Here is a 22,247-nt window from a genome sequence, read left to right as displayed (position 1 = left end):
GCTGCTCTACGGCCCGCCCGGCACCGGCAAGACGATGCTGGTGCGAGCACTCGCCGCGGAGTCGCGCCTCAACTTGCTCGCGGTCCCGATCCCGCAGCTCATTCGTCCGGCGGTGGGCGCGTCGGAGAGGGCGCTTGCGGCGCTCTTCGAGCACGCACGCGCGCACCGGCCCTGCCTCGTCTTTCTGGACGAGCTGCAGGCCGCCTCAGCCCTGCTCCTCCCTGCCCTCTCCGCTCTCCTCCGACGTCGCCCCCCTCGACGAACCGCAGGCGCTCTTTGGCCGGCGAGGCGGCGGCGGCGGCGGCGGCGGCGGCGGGCAGGTGTCTCGCCTCCTCCTCTCGCAGCTGCTGCTCGAGATGGACGCCGTGCAGGCCGAGGCCGACGCCGACGCGGCCGCGGGAGGGCTCGGCGGCGCCGTGGTGCTCGCGGGCGCGACAAACACGCCGGCCGCCCTCGACGAGGCGTTGCTGCGGCCGGGACGGCTCGAGCACCTCTTCTTTGTCCCGCCTCCGGGCCGGCGCGCGCGGCGTGACATCTTGGCGCGCCAGCTGCGGCGCATGCCGCTCGCGGAGCCGATCGACGCGGAGTCCCTCGCGGCTGCGACCCCGCGCTTCACCGGCGCCGACCTCCTCTCCCTCTGCCAAAAGGCCGCCCTCGGGGCGCTGCGGCGCGAGGACGAGAGCGGCGCCGGAAGCGGCGCGGCGATGCTCTCGCGCGCCGACTTTGAGACGGCCCTCGCGAGTGTGCGCCCCTCCCTCTCCGAGGAGCAGGTGCGGGAGCACAGAGCGTGGTCGCAGGCGCGCGGGTCGCGCCCCTCGACAGCGGCATAGACTATTCTACACGACCAGTTCGGAGTGTGACGAGGTCTGTTGAGACGGTCTGAGCGAGGACTTGCGCGCTCTATCAATGTGAAACCGGGCTTGCGCCGTCGTTTTCTTGTCACTTTGTGTGATTTCAGCATATGTGTATCAGTGTACGTATTTTGTGTGTGGGGCACCATAGTGTCCCGATACTCCATACAGCCCTCTAGTGGCGCGCGGCTATACACAACGCTCGACGTAAGCAACTTCAACGTCCGCCCCAGCACGCGCCAGCACGTCGCACCAAGCGACCTGCGAGTCGCTCAGGCGGTCATTCGGCCCCTTGACCTCCACGAAACGCGCGGCAGCCGACGGCCGGTCCGCGAGGAGCAGCAGGTCTGGCGCGCCATGGCTGAAGCCCCCGTAGTCGTCGGCGAGCGCGCGGCAAATGGCAGCGACAACCCGCCCGCCGAGCGCGGTGGCCGTCCACTGGAGCAGCGGCAGGTCCAAGCGCGACCAGTCGAGGCCGATGCACTCCTCGCCGTAGTGGGCTGCGTGGGCGGCGGCCAGGCGAGCCGAGAGAGAGAGGTGGGCTCGTGGCGAAGCGACAGGAGTGTCCTGGGGCACGGTCCCGTCAAGCTGCTCGTCGGGCGCCGCGCTCTCGATTCGCTTCAGCAGCGCGCCAACAATGTCAGCACGGCGGCTCGCAAAGGAGCCGCAGCCGGAGAGCAGATCGTCGGGCGCGTCTGAGGAGCTCGAGCCAAAGGCGCCGGGGAGCGGTGCGAACAATGCGTCCCACATCAGCAGGGCGAACAGGGAGAGGAAGAGCGCGTTCTCGAGGTGCACTCCTTTTGACCAAGGAGTGCCGCCCGCGCCGGACAGGTAGTGCAGCCGCACGTACTCCTCCACGCCGCGCGCGATCGACCCGTCGGCCGCCCGCCAGCCCAGCCTCCGCCCCGCGTCGCCGCCATCCAGCACCTCGTCGCCGCGGAGGTGCACCTCCCGCGGCGCGGCGAGCGACGGGAGGGCGGGCTTCTTCCAGCGGCGGGGCGGCACGGCGAGCTTCTTGAGCACGCGGCGGACGGCCATCAGCTGCACGGCTCCCAGTTGTAACGCCTCTGTACTGCTCCCGCCGCCGCTCGACTCGAGGATCGAAGCGACGCTTGAGCTCGAGAGGTGGCCGTTGGCATCCAGGTGCGAGGTGTGCGCAGCCTCGCACAACCGGCAAGCCCTTTCTTGCTGCCCGGCCCTGTCGAGGTCCTTGACGCACTGCACAAAAAGGGCCGCGCGCCACCGCTGCGGCATCATCGAGTGCCCGATCGTGTCGCACAGCACGCGCGCCGACGCGCCGTGCTCGCCCTGCCGCCGAAGCTGCGCGCAGCCGGCGGCAATCACGCGCCCGAGCACCGCGCACCAGGCTGGGGAGCGCCCCTCGCCGCCGCCGAGCAGCAGCGAGCGCGCCTCTTCGAGCGCGACCAGCATCGCGGGTGCGTCGCCCGTCCCCGCGCCGCCCTCGCCGCAGCACGCAGCTTCGGCGCGCGCCGAGAGCTGCAGCGCGGCGGCGTAGCGGCGCAGCGCGAGCGGCGATGCAAAGCGGGGCGTGCGGGCCTCGGCTGCCGCCGCGAGCGCCGCCGCCGCGCCGAACCGCGCCGATGGGCTCAGGCCTGCGCCGCCGCGCAGCATGGCGGCCGCCTCGTCGGGCGCGTAGCCCGCCGCGCCGAAAAAGAGGATGCTGCCACGGTGCAGCGCGGCCGCGACGCTCGGCCTCATGCGGGCGCACGGGCAGAGGGCGCGAAGCAGCGGCGTCTTGAAGGCGTCGCCCCTCCGCCGGCCGAGGAGGGCGCAGAGCCGCTCCGCGAGAAGCTCGCGAGTGGCGGAGGCGGAGGCGGGAGGCGCGTCGAGGCGCACCTCCTCAAAGACGCGGCGCAGGGCGCGCGCCGACAGCTGCGAGAGGGGCGCGGCCAGCTGGGAAAGGGGCGTGGGCAGCGGAGAGCGCGCATCCAGCACCTCGATCAGGCCCGCCGCCGCCGCCGCCGCGGCCGCCGCCTCCGCCGCCCGAGCCGCCGCCGCGCGGGCGCAACTCTCGTCGCCTTCGCCCGCTGCTGCGTGCTCGCTGCCAGGGCGAAGCAGCAATTGCCACTCGCCCGGCGCGGCGAAGCAGCGCGCGACCGCATCGAGCGCCGCGGCGGGCGCGCCGTCGTCGTGGAGGGCGGCGATCGCCGCGACGAGGCGCACGTCGGCGGGATCGAGGAGCGCTCTCAGCCCCTCGCCAGGGTCGAGCAAGCCGCGGGCGACGGCGGCAATGGCGGCGCCGGGCGCCCTGCTCGCAGGCCCCGCACGCTCTCCCAGCCACGCATTTCGGCGGCGCGGGTCGCAGCTGAGGTTGCTGCCCGCGCCAGGATGCGTATCGCCGCCGAGCCGGCTGCTGTGCTGCGGCATGAAGGGTGCCCTTGCCAGCACGAGCGGCCGCGCCGGCGACGCGGAGGCCGGCGCGCCGGCGCCAAAGGCGCGGGCGATGGGCGTGCTGAGCAGCGGCGAGGCCGGCGAGCCAAAGTTGAGCCGCGGCGAGGCGGAAGAGCCAAAGCTCAGCGGAGGAGGCGCCGCCGGCACGGCAGCGGCCACAGAGGGCGGCCGTGGCTGCTCAGCAGTTGCGGAGGGCGGCCGTGGCTGCTCAGCAGTTGCGGAGGGCGGCCGTCGCTGCGGCGTGGCTGGCGGCGGCGCGGCTGCGCACCTGTCTAGGTGCTCGTTGATGAAGTGGAGCGCGACGGAGCGCTTGCAGCACGGGCACTCTGCAAAGCGGGAGCCGGAGGAGGAGGCGGCGGAGCTGTCGCGCGAGCGTTTGGCCATTTTTTCGCGCGATCAGAAAAAATAAGAAAACATCCTGCTGACATTCACACAACAGGCAAAGCGCGGACGCCGGCTTCTAATACAAAAAAATCCCAAGCGCAGGTGGTAGGTGTTACCTAACACGGTCTATTGCAGAGACAAGGAGGGCCCACAGCACACACACCGAGAGTACATGTGCTGCACTGGATATCAGAGGGCCAAGGGTTGGATCAAGCAGTGGGAAGGGACTCGAGGTGACGCGCGAGCAGAGACCTACACCTCCACGCGCTCCGCACCGCCGCGCCGATCTTCGCGCGGGCGGCGCGCATGCGCACCCAGGCCGCTCGCGCGCCGTCGCGCAGAGTCACGCGTTGCTGACGCAAGAGGCCGTGGGCGAGCGCTCCCACTTGATCGCAGGCCTTGCCGCCGCGCACACGCCTCTTATCGCCGCGGGAGCGATCTTGTTGCTCACCGTCAGCACGCCGCACGCCTCCTCAGAGGCCTTGCCCACCTCTCCAGATGTGTTGCGAGGACGCCACACCCGGCATGGCCGGTCCTGTCGTGGCATGGAGCCTTGATGACGCTGCGACCGCGTGCAAGCACGAGCCCAGGATCGTGCGTGAGCGCACGCTCGCAAGGCGGACGGTATGGCAAGGCCAGCTCCGTGGCCGTGGGCTCAGCGAAGTACAGCCACCCATTCAAGGGTCCAAAAAAACCAGGAATCTGCAGAGGGATTTTCCCATCCTTCCCTCGAGCTGTCCAACCGAGAAACCAAACCCCCCGAACCAAAACCAAATGCCCGCCTGCGCCCGCATGGGCCATGGCAGTGCCGTCACCGCGACTGCCGATGCCTCCCTCTCCTCGCGGCAGCCGCGCCTCTTGAGGTTGAGGCGAGGTGCTCGGCCTCGGTCTTCACAACGACCTTGCCCCAGCCGCCGCCAGTGACGTAGCGCTCGGTGGGGTCGAAAGGCAGGCCGCCGAGCGCGCCGGATGTCCACGGCACGTGCGTCGGGGAACACGCCCACGGCTCGTTGCGCTTGCAGCCCGGCCGCGCCTTCCGGTGCTGGCTGAGCCACTGCTCTGTGTACTTGCCACGCTGGCGAAAGGTGTCTATCGCCTGCACATCGCCACTCAGCCGTCGCAGCCAGCACTCGCCGTAGGTGTGGTTGTGGCCCGTGTCGAGTCCCCAGCACACGGGTAGGCCGCAAAAGGTCCACGAGTTGCACTTCTTTGGGTGGGACCTGGGAGGGAGAGAGGCACGGTGAGCGGAAGAGCGGGCAGAGGTGTGCCCAGCATCGGCAAACATAGCCGCACTTGCACCGGTCGCAGCACTCCTGGGCGCTGTCCGTTCGGAAGCTCAGTCCCCACGTGAGCACGCGGCCGTCGCGGCCGGAGTGCGGGACCTCGCCGCAGGTGCTGTCAGTCGTGACCGGCGGGCAGTTCTCGTTGTCGGGATGACACTTACCGTCGCTGCACAGCTGAGGGAGCGGACGTGCAGTGCAGCTCGCCGGGCCGCGAAGAACCGGCTGGTCCGAGCCATGAAGCAGCGGAAGCAGGAGTGGCAGCATGTAAAAGGTACGGTGCCGGTGAGGCCAAGTTACCGCGAAACAGCGTGAGAGCGCCATGTTGATGAAAAAGAATTTTACATGAAAAGAATTTTCCCATAAAAATCCCTCGCATAACACTGGGCACGTGTGAAAAAGAATTTTACAAGGGAACTCAATCGCACAACACTGGGCACGGGACTGGCGCGCACTGGCACTAACACAGGTACCCAGAAACAAGAATTTAACAACTCTCTCTTCCTTTAACAACTCTCTCAAAGGAAGTGAAACAACTCTCTCTCACACAACAGACAGAAAGGAAGAATTTAACAAAAGAACTCTCTCTCACAGGAAGAATTGCCGAATATAGCGCCCATACCGTAGCTATACGTGCGAGCCCACGCGTCGCAAGAAGAGAACTCTCTCTCTCGCGTCGCCACTTGCCCTATGGCGAATTGCCGAATATATCGCCCATACCCTGTCTGCACTGGCTATACGTTCTCTGGGGGGAGGCGGGGGGAGATGGGGTGTGCAACAAACAGGTAACAGCGCACGAAGGTGCAATACCAAACAACTCTAACACTCACACGTCATTGGGGGCCTGGAGCCCTGTTCACGCGCGCGCGAGACGTGCAGACAGGGTTGCCAGGTGAGAGCGAATGGCGCGGTTCACGCCTCGCACAACAGAGAGAGAGATGCGCTCTGCATGGTGGGACATAAAAGAAAGCGAGTACTTGGGCGAGTAGGCCGTGCGGTCGACGCTGCCGCGCGCGGCTTTGCGCGCGAGGCGGCGCAGCTTGAGAACGGCGGTGGGCGAGAAGCCGCCGCCGAACGTCTCGTGGAGCAGCAGGTTGAAGTTGTTGCGCTTGACAAAGATCGCGTCGTGGTAGAAACCGCGATGCGCCTTGACGTAGCCGTGGCCGGTCTTGTGGGAGAAGGGTTGGCCGGGCTGCCCGCGCGCCTTGCAGCCCATGTTTAGGCGGCGGGCCTTCTCTTCGGTGTTGCCAAAGGCGTAGGAGTGGCCAACGGAGGCGGGCGTGCCGCCGCTCGAGGCGTTGCCAACGCCCGCCGAGGAGGTCTTGAGGAGGGGCGTCCAGAGCTTGACTTCATACATCGAAGGTGGCATGTGCGAACAAGTTACCATGCCACGAAACACTCGGGGAAAGGGGAGGTCCATGCGGGGGCATGCCCGGCCGTTCGGTCTCGCTCCCATCACCCGTCGGCGCCTCGCCTTCTCACAATCTCAGCTGAGGCCAGAGAATTTGTTGGTTGGCTGTTTTGTTTATTATTTTTAGTAACTGCATCCCCCCCCCCCACTCTGGAGCTTTTTCTGCATCGGCGGCTCGCAAGCGATGAGCGCGGCGGCGATGATCACGGCCACCGTCGCGCTGCCATTCAGCGCTCGCCGCGTCGCTAGGATTGGCATTGGCACCACCGTTACGCACATTGGCGGCCACTCCGTCAAGGAGGGTCTCGTGCCGCTCGACATCATGCTCGAAGCGCATGTCGAGACGGACGAGCATGGTTTGGTGTTCGCGCACCAACCGCACATCTGGGCCGACCCTGCAATGCGAGAGTGCCGCCAACTCCGGCACTGGATACCGTGGAAGCCGACTGACGAGCAGCTCCTCTCTCACGACCGCGGCCTCACGCTGCCCAACTCGGAGCGGCTACGAACCACCGACTTCCTCGGCGCCGGCCGCTTCAGGGTCCAGTCGAGATTCCACTTTCGGCCGAACGTGACTGCCTACCCGTTCGAGACGGAGCACTTCCGCTTCCGGCTACAGGCGTGCGCAGATGCAGATCGGAGAGAGCGCAGTGAGAGCGCGGCGTTTGAGCGTCGCCAATGCCGCCTGCCACCGGCTGCAGGTGCCGGCGGCACTCACCGACGCGAGCGGAGAGGCGCTGGAGGTGCTGCTCTGCTCGATGCCCGAGTACAGCGCGATTGACCCGCACGCGGACTGGCCCGGCACGCGCCCCACCCCACCTCCTGCAGCGGCGAGACTCTTCGCAGACCCTTCACCCGAGACGGTATCCTCCTCTGACGCATTCCTCTTTCAGGCACGACCAACAACCGCCGCCTGCGGCTCGCGAGCTCGGTGCGGCGCGTGTGCGAGGCGCCCTACCAGCGCCCAGAGCGAGTCTGCCGCCAGAGCCCTAACGACGCGTCGTGGAGCGTGGGGTGCGGCTGCCGGCGTCGCATCTCGGCTCGGTCGCGTCGCATCTCGGCTGATAGCCCCTCGGCTGCGGCACGTCCCCCGGGCACAGGTGGCTGACGGTGCCGCACGTGTTTCGCTACGACGCGGAGGAGGAGTGCGCGTGCGAGACGGTGCCTAGTAGTCGTAGCGCAGCGCAGCCTGAAGTCAAGCGAGCGGCTCAAGCGAGCGGGGCCACGTACTTCATCGCCCGTACCAGATACCCGTCTCGTGGCCCATGAGATGTTGCCTGGGTAGCTTCGAGCAAGCGGAGCGGCCGTCGGCCCGTTCTCGCGCGGGACACGGCATCTCGGAACCGCCCCCCATAGGTGCCCGGCTTCGACCCGGCGAGCGGCCTCGACCTCGAGACGTGCGGCCGCTATCTCCCCATATCTCCCCACATCTCCCCACATCTCCCCACATCTCCCCATATCTCCCCATATCTCCCCATATCTGCGGCGTGCTGATTAGGACTTTCTCGTGGAACGCCTCGCCTCGGAATGCGCCTCCGAGCCTCCTCTGTAGGTGCGGCTGCATGGGAGGGGTGCCCGCCGCGAGCACGCTCGAGCTCACCGTCGAGGCGCGAGCGTCGCGCGTCGGCGCCTTCCAGTCCGAGTGCGCCTCCCCGTGACGAAGCCATGTCGAACTCCCCCCCACCCCCACACCCCGGCCTGGGCCCCCCGGGCACCGCTCTCCACCCTTGGACACGCCTCTAACCAGGTGCATCGCTAGCCAGGTGCGTCGCTCCCTTCCTCATCGTCATCATCGCGCACACGTCCTATGTCATCACGCCGGCGTGGCTCGAGACGCGTGTCACCACCCTGCTGCCTGATTTCTTTTTGGCACGCCGAGTTATTGTTCTTCAGGCCTGGCTCGAGACGCGCTTCAACTTGCTCAACTCGGCCCTCATCGCGCTCGTGCTCTACCATGCGCGCGCAGAGAGAGCGGGAGGGAAAGAGACCGAGCGCACGAACGAGGAGAGAGAGAGAGAGAGAGGGAGAGGGAGAGGGAGAGGGAGAGGGAGAGGGAGAGGGAGAGGGAGAGAGAGAGAGGGAGAGGGAGAGGGAGAGGGAGAGGGAGAGGGAGAGGGAGAGGGAGAGGGAGAGGGAGAGAGAGAGAGAGAGAGAGAGAGAGAGAGAGAGAGAGAGAGAGAGAGAGCCCGTTGCTGCTGAGCTGCTCCCCCACCCGCCCGTTTAAGCGTTCCTGACCCCCCCCTCTCCACGCCCTTCCCCCCCCCCCCAAAGGGGGCCGTCGCCGGGTATCCCAGGCCAAAAATTAGAGCCCCCCCCCCCCCCCCCCCGACTCCCGCCCAGGCTGCCCTCAAGACGCGAGGCAACATGAACAACGTCTCCGTCGCGAACGTGTACGACAAGTTTATCCTCCTCTCGTACGTCGCGCTGCTCGCCGCCTACGCGCTCACCCTGTGGATGATGCAGCTGCAAGAGGGGAAGAGGCAGAAGCACCTGTGCCAGCGCCTCTACCGATCCACGCGGTACGTCGCCAGCATCGCCTCCCTCTACCTCTACATCGCGGGGATGTGCGTCTTCGCGGGCAAGCGCGACCCGAAGGTCCTCTTCACCTGCTTCGCCGTCCTCACCTTCTTGCTCTCCCTCGGCGCGGTCTGCAACCGGTGCGGCGTCGCCGACCGGATCTGTGTCCGCATCGACGCCCAGCCGAGGGAAATAGAGGCAACCCCGCGCCCTCACACCCCTGCCCGCCCATACGGCCTCGCTTTCAAGACTGACCACTATACACCACATGATGCGCGCACAGGCGACTGCCCGTGCCGCTGCCGGCGACGCGAGGCCGAACCTCTACCAGCTGCTCTTCGGCCTGCGGAGGCGAGGCAGGGAGCGCTCCCCGTCGATTTCTCCGTCGCGCACGGCCTCGGAGGCCGGCGAGGCGGCGGGGAACGCGTCGGGCGAGGTGCTGCGCGTCGTCACGACGCGGCTGCCGGCGGCCTCGCCCGGCACGAACAGCGTCGGCAAGCTGGGCGCGATGTTTTGAAGAGCTCGGCTGCACTCGGCGCAGCCTTTTGCATGGACCATGGTCCATGGGGATAGATCAAGCAACGCGATCGATAATGGCGACGGCCGGACAGTCCCGGTAGCCGCCGGTAGGTCTGGGGCAGCTGCGGCTCACGCTCACACACTTCACACGCATGCAGATCAGACTTCAGAGGCGCAAAAAGGAAGTAAAAAAGGAAAGAAACCAGACACCCCAAGGGAGGGATGGGAGAACGGCACGCCGCCACCACACAGGGATTTTAAGGAGAGGGGTGTGGTGCGCTAGCCGTCGCCCACCCTTGGGCGTCCGCAAAAAGGAAGTAAAGAAAGAAAGAAAGAAAACAGACAACCCAAGGGAGGGATGGGAGGACGGCACGCCGCCACCACACAGGGATTTTAAGGAGAGGTGTGTGATGCGCTAGCCGTCGCCCACCCTAGGGAGTCTGCCTCTTCCTATCTCTCTTCGCAAAAAGGAAGTTCCTGTTGTGCTCTCTAACTTGATTTCTTTGGTGTACCTGTGTTAGTGCCAGTGCGCGCCAGTCCCGTGCCCAGTGTTGTGCGAGGGTGTGGGTCGTAAAATTCTTTTCCTCGCGATGTCTAAACTCGCCGCGCCGCCGCTCGCGCCGACTCGCCTCCTCCGCCACCGCCGCTCCCTCGCCAAGCATGCCGCCGCCCACCCGCCTCCTCGACCTCCCCACGGAGCTCCTCGTGCGCGCCCTCTCTCGCTGCGACCCCGCCGACATCGCTCGCGTCGCGGCCGTCTCGCTGCTCTTCCACGCCTCGCTTGCGCTGGAGGGCATCCGCTTGTGGGCGCGAGAGCGCGACTTCGAGCTGCCGGCGCTGCCAGAGGGTGAGGACTGTGCCGTGCGGTGGCTGTGCTGTTCTGCGCTGCTGCGCGAGTCCAACCCGCCGGCGAGGGTTGCGGCAGGCCAGTGGCACAGCGTCTTCATCGACGGCGAGGGGCGGCTCTCGTCGTGCGGCAGTGAGGCAGGCCAGGCCCCAGGGCTGCTCGGCCACGGCGAGGGCGTGACGCGGCTCAAGACGCCGACGCGCCTCCCGTCGACGCTGGGTGTCGAGCGCGTCGTGAGCGTGTCGGCGGGAGCCGCGCACAGCCTCGCCCTCACTGCTGATGGAGCCGTCTGGAGCTGGGGCATGGGAAGCTTGGGCGCGCTGGGCCACGGCGACGACCGACACCAGTGGCAACCGAAGAAGGTCGAGGCCTTTGCTGGCCAGCGCGTCGTCGCTGTGTCGGCTGGAAATCTGCACAGCCTCGCCCTTACCGCCGACGGCGCCGTTTGGAGCTGGGGCTGGGGAGGCGACGGCCGGCTGGGCCACGGCAACCAGCAGGCCCAGCTGCTGCCGAAGAAGACCGAGGCCTTGGCTGGCCAGCGCGTCGTCGCTGTGTCGGCAGGAGAGCGTCACAGCATCGCCCTCACCGCCGACGGTGCCGTCTGGAGCTGGGGCTCAGGAGGCTTTGGCCGGCTGGGCCACGACGACCAGCACAACCAGATGCTGCCGAAGAAGGTCGAGGCCTTTGCTGAGCAGCGCATCATCACAGTCTCGGCTGGACGCGAGCACAGCCTCGCTCTCACCGGCAGCGGCGCCGTTTGGAGCTGGGGCTGGGGAGGCGGGGGCCGGCTGGGACACGGCAACCAGCAGAACCAGCTGCTGCCGAAGAAGCTCGAGGCTTTGGCTGGGCGGCGCGTCGTTGCTGTGTCTGCTGCACTCGTGCACAGCCTCGCCCTCACCGCCGACGGCGCTGTCTGGAGCTGGGGCGGTGGATCCAACGGCAAGCTGGGCCACGGCGACGAGCAGAACCAGCTGCTGCCCAAGAAGGTCGAGGCCTTTGCTGACCAGCGCGTCGTCGCTGCGTCTGCGGGAGCCCGCCGCAGCCTCGCCCTCACCGCCGACGGCGCCTTCTTTACCTGGGGCAAGGGCGATGACGGCTGCCTAGGCCACGGAGAGGACCTGTCGGACCAGCTGCTGCCCAAGAAGGTCGAGATGTGGGCGCCGGGGCAGTGAGGTATCGGGTCGATAGAGTAGCGAGGGTGAGGTAAAGCCGTGGTCGCCCGTTCTCCGAGGGCATACAGTAGGGCATGGAACATTCTACATTGTTTGATGTTTGTATTTTGTATCGCCGTCTTCTATGTTTTTTTTCGCGTCGCGGCGCGCGCGCCACAGAAAGTCCCTGACAGCAGCGCAGCCCGCACACGGCAGGACGTCAGGCGCGCACGCACACGCTTTCTTTGCCCCTCGCCTCGCGCGCGAACCCGCACCCCGGGCCCCAGGCGCAAGTGCTACTCCTCGCGCGCCTCACACCACGAGCCCGGCTCCCCGCGCCGGCCCCGACGCACGCTGACAACGGGAAGTGCCCGCCGTTCTCCATGGCGCGCCTAGCTATGACAGGGACCGCGGCCGCGGACCCGGTGGCGGACGGGGCTGGTGCGCAAGCACCGGCCACCGTCGTGCCGCCGGGGATGCGCAGCGGACGCTGGAATAGCTCCGATCGCGTGCAACTGGAGGACGCGGTGATGGTCGCAAGGATCGCAGGTGCGTCGCAGGTCAGGCTGATAAGGCCTGGCTACGCGACCATCGAGATCGACCTGAAGCACGAGAAGGCCGCGGGCGACCGCGCGTCGGTGCAGGCGGCAGAGCGCTCGTACGTCGAGCGCACCGCGCCAAATAAGAAGGAGCTCACCAAGGAGCAGCTCGCGGCTCGAGCCGCGGCACGCAAGGCCAAGAAGGCCCGGCAGAAGGCGCGCCGGGCGAAGGAGGCTGGCGAGCGCGCCGCGAGCGAGGCCGAGCGCGCGGAGGCCCCGCGGGCGCAGCTGCGCGAGAACATCCAGTACGTGATGGCCGGGCTGCGGACTGCAGCTGCGCAGACGCGCAGCCAGGCCGGGTCCAAAATAGAGGTCGAATACTCGCTGCCCCGGAGAGGGACGACGGGTATCGACGCGGCCCCAGCAAGGTGTACGCCAAGGTTCCCCAGGGGACCGTGGCGACGACCGTCGCCTCGGACTGGCTCGCAACCGAGCTGGCCGAGTATGGAGAGATTGATGCGGCATGCCGCGACAGATTTGTCATGCACCTGATGACGGCCGCCGGCGCCTCGGCGCCGGCCGACGCCGTGTTCAGGTTCACAGCCGGCGAGGCGATGCAGACCTCTCGCCCGACCTCCGCGTCGGGCAAGGACGACGACGAGGACACCGGCTCCGAGGAGTATTCCGACGACAGGGCGTCCGACTAGCTGGCTTCACCCATATCTTACCCCTTCTGCCCCCCCCTCCTCCGACCCCCCAGGCTAGATGGAGTAGTCAGATGTAGATTCTGCCCCACACAGCCCCTTACCCCTTCACCCTCGCCTCGCTGCTTGGTGTTTCTGAACACGTAGTCGTCCACGCTGTGGGGGTTGTGTGTGGGTCCTGTGTCTGGGAGGGAGGGAGTGAGGTGCAGGTTGCTCACCCACGGCACCGGGCCGGTGCTTGCACTTTGAATGCCGTGAGGCTCCTGCCCGTGTCCGGGCGTGGAGATGCGAGGGTCGCCCCCCCTTGCCCCACCACTTTGTGTGTGTGGAGACGTTTACCTTACCTTACCTTACACGCCTCGCAGCCGCACCTGAGCGCACCTGCCGGCCCCGCACGCGTAAAAGGACCGGGGCGAGCCGCAGCCCCCGGCCGCGTAGTCCACATCCGTCGCCCCGCCGCAAGGGGCCCCGGCGCCCCTCCCTGTACGCTAGCCAGAGTGGGCCATGCACTCGGTCGTCCACTTGTCGCCGTCGAACTTGGAGACGAACTGCTCCGGGATGGGCACCTCCTTGAACTCGTCGTCGTCCGTCTTGCCTATAGGGAAGGCTCCGAGAAGGCTCCGAGAAGGCTCCCTCCCCTCCGCGGACCCGCCCTCGTCCGTCTCGCCCGGCATCTGGATGTTAAGCGTCGACTTTGCCGAGACGATCTCGCAGTCGAGCGACTCGCGGTTGAGGATGAGAGTCGTCGCGTCGCACTTGTCCACCGTGATGGTGGGCACCTGGGGCGGTTAGGGTTAGGGGGAGGGGGTACGGTTAGGGCCAGGGCTAGGGTTGAGTGAGGGTCGGCACCTGGGGCGGTCCGAGGCTGGGCTGGAGGGCGGGCGGGGCTGGAGGGCGGGCGGGGCTGCAGGGGCTGGAGGGCGGTTGGGGTGGTAGGCCGCGCGCATTCGCTCATGGAGAGGCACGCCCCTCGCTGGGCGTCACAATATCAATGAGAGCAGTTGAGACTCGCCACGTGCAGAGACTTGCTCATCACATCGTGCTTGAAGATGGCGCGCTGCCCATGCGACAAGATTCTTCATCACTCCGTCTACGGCTCTCACCTTGTCAACCTTCCTTCCTACCCCCCCCCCCCACCTTCGTGCCTTGAAAAAAGAAGCCCTGAACCTTGATTGTGTCGCGCCCGGTTTTCCTGGAGGTTTCTGCGTTTGAAGAAATACGTGCCCACGTTTGATATGGACAACGACGAGGGGAAACAACTCCTGGGGGGAGCATCGCCTTGTCCGTGCTGCCCACGCTCGCTCTCGCGGACCGCCGTGGACGCGAGGCGGCGGCCAGTCGGCATGAGGGCCTGGTGGCTCCTCGCCTTCGCCCGCTTCGCCGGAGCAGAGGAAAAGTCGGAGCAGGACGGTGGGGCGGTGCCCTCGACCGCGCGTCCAAGTCACTTACTTACTTGGGGGGCGACGAGCGGCACAATGGCGTGACACAGACAAGAAAGCTACTGGCGAGGTGCCCCGGCTACAAGGAAGGAGAGACCGGCGACTCGTAATGGTTAAAAAAAAGTGCCTTGAGAAGCAAAGCCGGCGCCTCCATCAGTAGATAGTCGCCGCCCTCAAAGGAAGGTGCCCTACCGAAACTTTGCAGATTGCAGGTTTGCCATGGTTGCCTCTCGCCTCGCCCCTCGCCCGGCGCGACGCAGCGCGAGATGAGAGCTGCCCCCGCGCGGGCCCTCTCGCTTCGCCCCACAACCACCAATCAGCGAGCCCGTGCGCGGCTGCACGCCGTGCTGCGACCGCCGCCGCGCGAGCATCGCTCCGAGGATCGAGGCGAATCTGGCACAATCGGATTGCCGGTCTGAGCGCTGCTGAGCGCGCGGCCGCGGGTCGCCTTCATGCCTACTGCGCCCCCGCGACCCCCAAATCGAGCCCGCGCCATGCTCGTCCCATTTTATGCTTCTGACGCTCGCTCGCCGCCTCCTGCACCCTCGCAGATCCAAAACAACGTGGGCGAGACGGGCGTGCCGCGGTGGTCCTTGGTGCCGGGCCTCAAGCTGCGTGCGCTGCGAGTAGGTGCGGCCCTCTTGAGCCCCCCTTCCTCTCGATTCCCCCCCTCAAAGACGCTCTCAAAGCAGCGAGAGTAGTGTGGTCCGGAACACGATGTGCAGCAATCAGAGCAGGAGATTAGCCGAGATTGGCCGAGATTCAGCCGAGATTTCGTCAATTAACATAATTGACGGAAATTTGACGAAATTCGTGGAAATGCTCTGGGGCATCATTGCGCCACAAGTTGACTAAATTGACGAGATCCGAGATTTCGTCAATTAGCATAATTATTACCCGAGATTACCCGAGATCGCTTCTGGACCGGTATGGCACTTCCGCACCTCTTTGTGGAGGCGCTCTATCGCACTTTCTTATGCGCCACCCGAGATTGCCCGAGATTGTCGTCAAGATTCGTCAATTAGCTAATTACCCGAGATTACCCGAGATCGCTTCCGAGACCGGTATGGCACTTCCGCACCTCTTTCTGGAGGCGCTCTTTCGCTCGTTCTGATGCGCCACTTATCCCCATCAAGTTTCGTCAATGAGCTTAATTAATTTTAAATGACGAAATTTGACCTAAATTTGGAGCGCCCCCCCCCCCGCCCCCCCTCCCGCCCGTGAATATCACACACCCGCCACCCACCCACCCCTATCGCAGGTACGAGTGACTCGATCAACAACATGTCAGAGAACAAGACGGAAGTGAAGGCCCGCATCATTCCGGCCGAAAACGCGCCGGCTCTCAAGCCGGTCACCGAAGACGCGCCGGCCCTCGAGCCGGTCACCGCCGGCGGCTCGCCGCTGCCGTCGATCAAGGAGTTTCCGGAGGAGGAGCCCGCCGCGGCGGCGAGCGCCTGGCCTTCTGCGCGCGCCGGCGTCTGCCGACCCACTACCTGACCCGTCTCGCGTGATGCGTAGGGCGACGCCGACTGGAACGTCTCGACCAAGGAGTTTCCAGAGAAGGAGCCCGCCCCGTCGGTGAGCGCTTCCCACCACCTTTCTCCGCACACGCGGGTATTGCGGGGACACGGGATTCCTACAGGCGGGCACTTACATTGATCCTGTGACCTCTGCCGCACGTCACGCGCAGGGCATCGACGAGTGGAAGACCCCCTCCCCGCTCCGCAAGATCGAGCGCAAGGGCGAGTCCAACCTGGTCGACCGCTCCAACAAGACCACCAAGATCCCCACCCCGATCGGCCGCGTCGACTCCAACGGGTTCGCGGCGCTGCTCGGAACGGACGTCGACGAGGAAGACCTCGCTGGCGTCGGCTCCGCCGGCAAGGCGTCTGTCGACGACGCCCCGCCGTCGTCGACGACGCCCTCGACGCGCTCCGGCCTCCGCGTCGGCAAGTTCTGCTCGACCAAGCTGCTGTGCGGCTTCCTCACCGTGGTGGTCATACTCGGCTGCTCGGCCGTTGCTCTGTCTTCGTACGGCTCTGGCGGCGTCTCCGAGTTCCTCGAGTCGGTGTTCGTGCCCGACGCGGCCGCGGTCGACCCGATGCCCGAGCCCAACTCGGGGCTACTCTTCGCCTCGCCCGATCGCCACCCAACCTTCGCGCCTCGCCCGACCCCGCCCGTGTCCAACCCGGTTGACGACCCAAACTGGCTCGTCGCTGCCTCGGGCTTCTGCTCCGACCTGTCCTCCACGCCGGTCGCGGGTGTCGCGAGCATCGACTTCAAGTTCCACCCCGAGGTGTCGGTCGCCTTCACCGACGCCCCGTTCCACCAAGGTCGCGCACAAAGGCGGGCGTCGCGCACAGCCGGACGTGGTGGTAGTACTCGTTGACCTGCTCGCCCGGCGCGAAGGCGGAGCAGGCGCGCTCGTACGCCTGCTGCAGCTGCCCCGAGTCGCCAAAGAGCGCGTCTCGCTGCGTCACATTGATGCTATCCACCCAAAAGCACAGGTCGAGGGCGGCAAGCCAGATTGGGCGGTCCTCCGGGTCCTCGCACGCACAGCCCCAGGCTGGGTGGTACACGGAGAGACTCAACGGCCAGGCGTCATCGGTCTGAAGCACGTAGAAGAGGGCGCTAGTGTCATCGAGAAAGGTGGGTGAGTTGGCGATGCCCTCGGCAAGATCATAGTAGGGAGAGCACGTGCAAGCTGACGGTAGCGGTAGCATTGGAGGCGGTAGCAGAGGCGGCGAATAGCGAGGCGGTGCGGGTAGCGGCGACGGCGGCGGCGGCGAGGGCGGCGGCGGCGATGGTGGCGGCGGTGAGGGCGGCGGCGGTGAGGGCGGCGGCGATGGCGGTGGGGGCGATGGCGGTGGGGGCGAGGGTGGCGGCGTCGAAGACAGCAGCGGCGACGGCGTCAGCGGCGACGGCGGAGGTGGTGAGAGCGGTGGCGGCGGTGGCGACGGCGGCGGTAGTGAGGGCGGCGGCGGCGGCGAGGGCGGTGGCGGGGAGGGCGTCGGTGGCGAGGGCGGTGGAGGCGAGGGAGGTGGTGGCGAGGGCAGTGGCGGTGAGGGCGGCGGTGGCGTGGAAGGCGGCGGCGACGGCGGCGGCGGTGAGGGCGGTGGCGGCGACGGTGAAGGCGGCGAGGGAGGAGGCGGCGACGGTGGTGGGGGCGAGGGCGGTGGTGTAGACGGCGGAGGCGGAGAGGGTGGCGGAGGCGAGGGCGGAGGTGGGGATGGCGGCGGCGGCGAGGGTGGCGGCGGCGAGGGCGGCGGTGGCAAGGGCGGCGGTGGCGTGGGCGGCGGTGGCGTAAGCGGTGATAAGGGTGGCGAGAGCGGCGGGGGTGTTGCTGGGTTTGGCGCGCTCGTCGGTGGCGTGTCCGATGGCGTTGGCGCTGGCGGTGGGGAAAGGGGCGGCGGTACTAAGGGAGGGGGCATACTGAAGCAAATAATTCTGTCTGTGCTGCCCGCTCCGACTGTCACAATCACCTCTGTCTCCTCATCACTGTAGCTTATCGTCCAGCTGAAACTGCTGATGGCACCCGAGATGTTCAGCAGTTGGCATGCGGCATACAGGCACACGTTGACAGTCAGGAACGCGTGCGTTCCGTCATAGGACGAGAAGTCGAATTCTTGATCTGGAAGATGGATCATGACGCCTGCGTAGTTCTTCGATGGCTCATAGACTGACAGTAGGGCCGCAAAGCATGGAGGTGTGGCAGGCGGTAAGGATGGTGTCGGTGGCGACGGAAGCGGGGGACTCAGCGGCGGAGGTCGTGACGGCTGAGGCAGCGACGGTGGAGGCGGTGCGGGGGGCGGCGCGGGTAGAGGTGCTGAGGGCGGAGGAAACGACGGAGGCTGCGAGGGGGGCGGAGGCGACGGAGGTGAGGAAGGAGGTAGCGGGGGACTCAGCGGCGGTCCCGGTGGCGGCGGCGGTGGCGGCATCGGCTGGTCCGTCACGCAGTAGTTCTGGCTGCTTATCGCGGTCTTGGTCAGCTGGTACAGGTACGTCATCGTCGCTCCCTGGTCGTACGAGCACGTGCAGGTGTTCGCCTCGGGCGAGTAGTTGACGTTGTTGTAGCACTTGGCGACGCCGTTCTTGGTGCAGGAAGCGCCGTTGCAGCTCCGGTAGAAGCCGCAGAGCTGGGCGGTGAACGGAGCCTCCCCCATCACCGGCATCGGCGAGCTGTTCCAGGTCCGCCAAGCGGCGCCGCAGTTGTAGCTACTGGTTTCGAGGCCGTCGGAGGTCGCCATCATGCGATGCGGGTTGCCGCTGGAGTCCTCGAACCTGTACCAAGTCGGCAAGCTGGAGAGATAGTGGTCCTGCCTGGAGAAGCCGGTGTAGCTGTGGCGGCGGATCGTGTCGTCGAGCACCGTCGAGCCGCTGAGCGACTGCGGGCACTCCGCGTGGCAGTAGGCGTTTGGGGCGAGCGGCGGTGGGGAGGGCGGCGGTGGGGAGGGCGGCGGCGGAGACGGCGGCGGCGGCGAGGGGGGAGGCGACGGGGGCGGCGATGGCGGAGGCGGCGAGGGAGGGGTGGAGGGTGGAAAGGGCGGCGGCGGTGGCGGCATCGGCTGGTCCGTCACGCAGTAGTTCTGGCTGCTTATCGCGGTCTTGGTCAGCTGGTACAGGTACGTCATCGTCGCTCCCTGGTCGTACGAGCACGTGCAGGTGTTCGCCTCGGGCGAGTAGTTGACGTTGTTGTAGCACTTGGCGACGCCGTTCTTGGTGCAGGAAGCGCCGTTGCAGCTCCGGTAGAAGCCGCAGAGCTGGGCGGTGAACGGAGCCTCCCCCATCACCGGCATCGGCGAGCTGTTCCAGGTCCGCCAAGCGGCGCCGCAGTTGTAGCTACTGGTTTCGAGGCCGTCGGAGGTCGCCATCATGCGACGCGGGTTGCCGCTGGAGTCCTCGAACCTGTACCAAGTCGGCAAGCTGGAGAGATAGTGGTCCTGCCTGGAGAAGCCGGTGTAGCTGTGGCGGCGGATCGTGTCGTCGAGCACCGTCGAGCCGCTGAGCGACTGCGGGCACTCCGCGTGGCAGTACTGACCGGGCATATACGGCGGTGGGGAGGGCGGCGGTGGGGAGGGTGGCGGCGGAGACGGCAGCGGCAGTGAGGGGGGCGGCGATGGCGGAGGCGGGGACGGTGGCGGCGATGGCGGCGGCGGCGACGGCGGCGGCGGCGTCGGTGGTAGTGGCGTTGGAGGGGGCGGCGATGGAAGGGGTGGCATCGGCGGAGGCGGTGACGGCGGTGGTGCTGATGGCGGTGGCTCTGGAGGCGGAGGCGACGGGGGCGGCGGCGATGGCGGCGGCCATGATGGTGGCGGTGTCGTCGGAGGCGGCCGTAGAGGCGGGATGGATGGCGGAGGTGTTGGCGGCGGTGGTGATGGTGGTGTTGATGGCGGCGGCGGTGACGGCATAGGGGGAAACGGTGGCGATAGCGGTGGTGTTGACGGAGGCGATTGGCACGGTATTTCGACGGCCGAGGCAGCGTCCAACTGCGTCCAGTGGGAACCAGCGTCGAGCGATATCTGGACGTTCACCTTGCTGCTGCCCTCGTAAGTCCGGTTCGATGGAGCAGTCGTCGAGGTGCAACGAACTGCGGACAGGGATATTTGCTCTGCCTCCATCAGGCTCTCGCTGCCGTTGTCGGTCAAACCGTCGCCGCCGCCGCCGCCGCCCCCAAAGCCACCGCCGCCGCAGCCGCCCGTGCAAGAGGAGGAGGAGGGGGGTGATTGAGAGAGGTGAGTGAGGGTGGTGAGAGAGGTGTGCTTTTGAATGAACAATAACGACATGAGTGATGAGAGCAAAAACGATAAAGGTACTTTATAAGAGGCCCGAGAGGACCCGACCCACAGGGGCCCTCGTGCCCTCGAGGCTGGCAGCGTCGGAGTACGCTCGCTCGCTCGGCTTCGGGGAATGGGGGAGACTGTGTGTAGCACTGAGTCTCTTCAGCGGACCGGTGTTACGACAGAGAGACTCTGTCAGTGGTGAGCTCACGAGAGACACTGTGATTGACTGAGGTCGTGAGGAGGGGACTGGAATCTGCAGTCTGGACACGCTCCACCCCTCCGCCGGCAGCTTCAACGATAGACCGCCGCAGAACAGTCACAACAGACGTGTTGATCTTGTGTGTAAAGCCGTACATCCCAATGCGGTGTGTGAAGTGTGGTCGCGGCCGGAGAGTGCTTTGATGCTTGAGGATCTTTTTCGCGCAAATCAATACACCGAATGCGTACACAGTATATAGGCATATCTGGTTACGGTAACCATTACGGCATGCCCCAAGCCAAGCCGTGATCACGTGTGGCCTAACTGAGATGGTTTTGTCTGCACGCCCTGGGCTGATATTTGAGAAGACGGATTTCAGTGCACAGTGGACAGTGCAAGGACCCAAGGAGCAAGGTGACTCTGACAGCTGTGTGAGTGAGTGACACGAAACCCCGTACCAACCACCATGCCATGCACGCGCGAACGACAGGCAAACACCCCCCAAGTGCTGCAAGCCGCGCTCGGCTACGGTGAGTCGCGGTTTTACGCACTGTCCTCTCAAACACACGTCTTGGCCGTCCATCCCGCTGGGGTAATCGTACACAGCGGCCATTGGGGAAACTTGCTCTTGGAGTCGTGGTCGGCGCAAACGGCGTATGACCAATTTGTGCCGCCACATTCACTGGCCTTGTTTTGAGAGCAGACAGGCGCAATGCTTGCGAGATGCGCGTCCCTCGCGCGGCCGATGACCTTCATGTGCGAGGCGTACTCCTCAGACGCTGGGTCGACCTGCACAGTCTCCGACTGCTCGGTCTGCGTCAGCAGGAAGAGCAGCGGCGGGTCCTGCTTCCCTGCGGGCCACGACTTGCTCCGGTTCGCCTCCGTGGCGTAATCGTTCTGCGTGTAGAAGTGCGCCTTGTAGTCCCCGCAACGGACCGCCGAGAGCCCTCGCCCGCCCTGCCCCAGCTCGGAGTCATGCCAATGGAATAGGCAGGCGTGCGGCGTGGACGCGCCAGACAGCAGCACCGCGCTCAGGTCTTTGCCGTCGTACACACGGCCAGGCGGCATCGAGCCGCCCGCGAGGCGCATCACGGTCGGGTAGATGTCGTACGTCGTCGCCAGTGCCCACGAGGTCACCCCCGCAGCGATGCGCCCAGGCCAGCGAACGATGGCTGGCTCGCGCACGCCGCCCTCCCAGTTGGACGCCTTGTATCCACGCAGAGGCAGGTTGCCGAGCATGTCGCCGTACTCAGGGTTGCCGTTGTCCGACGTGAAGAAGGTGATGGTCTTTCTCTCTGCCCCTGCACGCTTGACAGACGCCAACAGCTGGCCCACTGCGTCGTCAAGCTCCTGCACCGCGTCACCCGTGCCACCGCGCCCGCTGCTGCCGCAGAACTCGACGCTCGAAAACTGCCAGTCCGAGTAGCCCGGGGGCGGGTTCGCCTTCGAATAGTTTGCGTCGGTCACGTGCACATGGTTGAAGGAAGCAAAGAGGAACCACGGCCGGTCTGCTGCCGAGTGGTTGGCGATGAACGCTGCGCCAAAGTCGGCATACCGTTGCGTGAGGGTGGCCAGGTTCGTGGGCTGCTCCTCGACCTTGGCAACGCTGCCCGTCGCGCAGCTAAGCAGCGGGAGAGGCGACGGGAAGCACCGGGTCGGATGCGGCCCATGCCACGCTCCGCATCCCATGTCGCAGGAGAACGGGATGCCGAAATAAATGTCGAACCCGCGATTGTGCGGCAAGTACTGTTCGCGTTGGCCGAGATGCCACTTGCCAAACATTGCCGTCGCGTACCCGAGGCGTCGCAGAGTCTCGGCCATCGTGGTCTCGTTGAGCTGAAGGCCGCCCGTGGCATCGGGTGCCAGCACACCGTCTCCAAGCCCAAGCCGAACTGGCAGCCGCGCTGTCATCAGCGAGGCTCGCGACGGCGTACAGACGTGGAAGGCGCTGTACCATTGCATGAAAGTGGTGCCTTCTGACGCCATCTTGGCGAGGTTGGGAGTCTTGATTGCGCCGGAGACGCCCGTGTACGACAAGGGCTGGCCAGGGATGTTCGCCTGATTGATGCCGAGGTCGTCGGCAAAGAGGAGCAGCACATTTGGCGGGGGTGCCGGCGTCTCAACCATGGTTGTCGACTCGAACGCCGCGGCGCGCTGCTGCGCGGCGATCAGGAGGCTGGTGAGCAAGGCCCTCATCGCTCATGCTGTGTC

The 22,247-nt window shown here is 66.3% G+C and overlaps 8 protein-coding genes across 8 annotated transcripts; 3 read left to right on the top strand and 5 right to left on the bottom strand.

Moving 5' to 3' along the window:
* Positions 1 to 28: 28 nt before the first annotated feature.
* Positions 29 to 671, top strand: EMIHUDRAFT_45138 (hypothetical protein; the record flags this gene model as incomplete). The annotated part of the gene is made up of 2 exons (XM_005758712.1): positions 29 to 245; positions 289 to 671. Coding segments are annotated over 2 exons (600 nt in total), but the record flags the coding sequence as incomplete, so codon positions are not given.
* A 369-nt stretch (positions 672 to 1,040) lies between these two features.
* EMIHUDRAFT_219180 (hypothetical protein) lies at positions 1,041 to 2,282 on the bottom strand (the record flags this gene model as incomplete). The annotated part of the gene is made up of 1 exon (XM_005758711.1): positions 1,041 to 2,282. One exon carries the CDS (start codon positions 2,280 to 2,282, stop codon positions 1,041 to 1,043), a length of 1,242 nt encoding a protein of 413 aa, XP_005758768.1.
* A 176-nt stretch (positions 2,283 to 2,458) lies between these two features.
* EMIHUDRAFT_219179 (hypothetical protein) lies at positions 2,459 to 3,239 on the bottom strand (the record flags this gene model as incomplete). The annotated part of the gene is made up of 3 exons (XM_005758710.1): positions 2,459 to 2,492; positions 2,581 to 2,744; positions 2,970 to 3,239. 3 exons carry the CDS (start codon positions 3,237 to 3,239, stop codon positions 2,459 to 2,461), a joined length of 468 nt encoding a protein of 155 aa, XP_005758767.1.
* A 751-nt stretch (positions 3,240 to 3,990) lies between these two features.
* Positions 3,991 to 5,194, bottom strand: EMIHUDRAFT_219177 (hypothetical protein; the record flags this gene model as incomplete). Its single annotated transcript, XM_005758709.1, has 4 exons — positions 3,991 to 4,182; positions 4,391 to 4,486; positions 4,549 to 4,867; positions 4,941 to 5,194. The coding sequence occupies 4 exons, from the start codon at positions 5,192 to 5,194 to the stop codon at positions 3,991 to 3,993; spliced, it is 861 nt and encodes a 286-aa protein (XP_005758766.1).
* A 6,561-nt stretch (positions 5,195 to 11,755) lies between these two features.
* Positions 11,756 to 12,618, top strand: EMIHUDRAFT_219175 (hypothetical protein; the record flags this gene model as incomplete). Its single annotated transcript, XM_005758708.1, has 2 exons — positions 11,756 to 12,283; positions 12,361 to 12,618. The coding sequence occupies 2 exons, from the start codon at positions 11,756 to 11,758 to the stop codon at positions 12,616 to 12,618; spliced, it is 786 nt and encodes a 261-aa protein (XP_005758765.1).
* Positions 12,619 to 13,103: 485 nt separating this feature from the next.
* EMIHUDRAFT_219174 (hypothetical protein) lies at positions 13,104 to 13,648 on the bottom strand (the record flags this gene model as incomplete). Its single annotated transcript, XM_005758707.1, has 2 exons — positions 13,104 to 13,370; positions 13,631 to 13,648. 2 exons carry the CDS (start codon positions 13,646 to 13,648, stop codon positions 13,104 to 13,106), a joined length of 285 nt encoding a protein of 94 aa, XP_005758764.1.
* Positions 13,649 to 14,548: 900 nt separating this feature from the next.
* Positions 14,549 to 16,714, top strand: EMIHUDRAFT_219172 (hypothetical protein; the record flags this gene model as incomplete). The annotated part of the gene is made up of 5 exons (XM_005758706.1): positions 14,549 to 14,684; positions 15,316 to 15,533; positions 15,576 to 15,671; positions 15,748 to 16,390; positions 16,467 to 16,714. The coding sequence occupies 5 exons, from the start codon at positions 14,549 to 14,551 to the stop codon at positions 16,712 to 16,714; spliced, it is 1,341 nt and encodes a 446-aa protein (XP_005758763.1).
* A 3,880-nt stretch (positions 16,715 to 20,594) lies between these two features.
* EMIHUDRAFT_219170 (hypothetical protein) lies at positions 20,595 to 22,232 on the bottom strand (the record flags this gene model as incomplete). The annotated part of the gene is made up of 1 exon (XM_005758705.1): positions 20,595 to 22,232. One exon carries the CDS (start codon positions 22,230 to 22,232, stop codon positions 20,595 to 20,597), a length of 1,638 nt encoding a protein of 545 aa, XP_005758762.1.
* Positions 22,233 to 22,247: the final 15 nt, after the last annotated feature.

The sequence above is a fragment of the Emiliania huxleyi genome, assembly GCF_000372725.1.
Source record: "Emiliania huxleyi CCMP1516 unplaced genomic scaffold EMIHUscaffold_84, whole genome shotgun sequence".
NCBI lineage: Eukaryota > Haptophyta > Isochrysidales > Noelaerhabdaceae > Emiliania > Emiliania huxleyi.
Note: the sequence above shows the minus strand (reverse complement) of the source record. Positions and strands in the feature narration are given on the sequence as shown.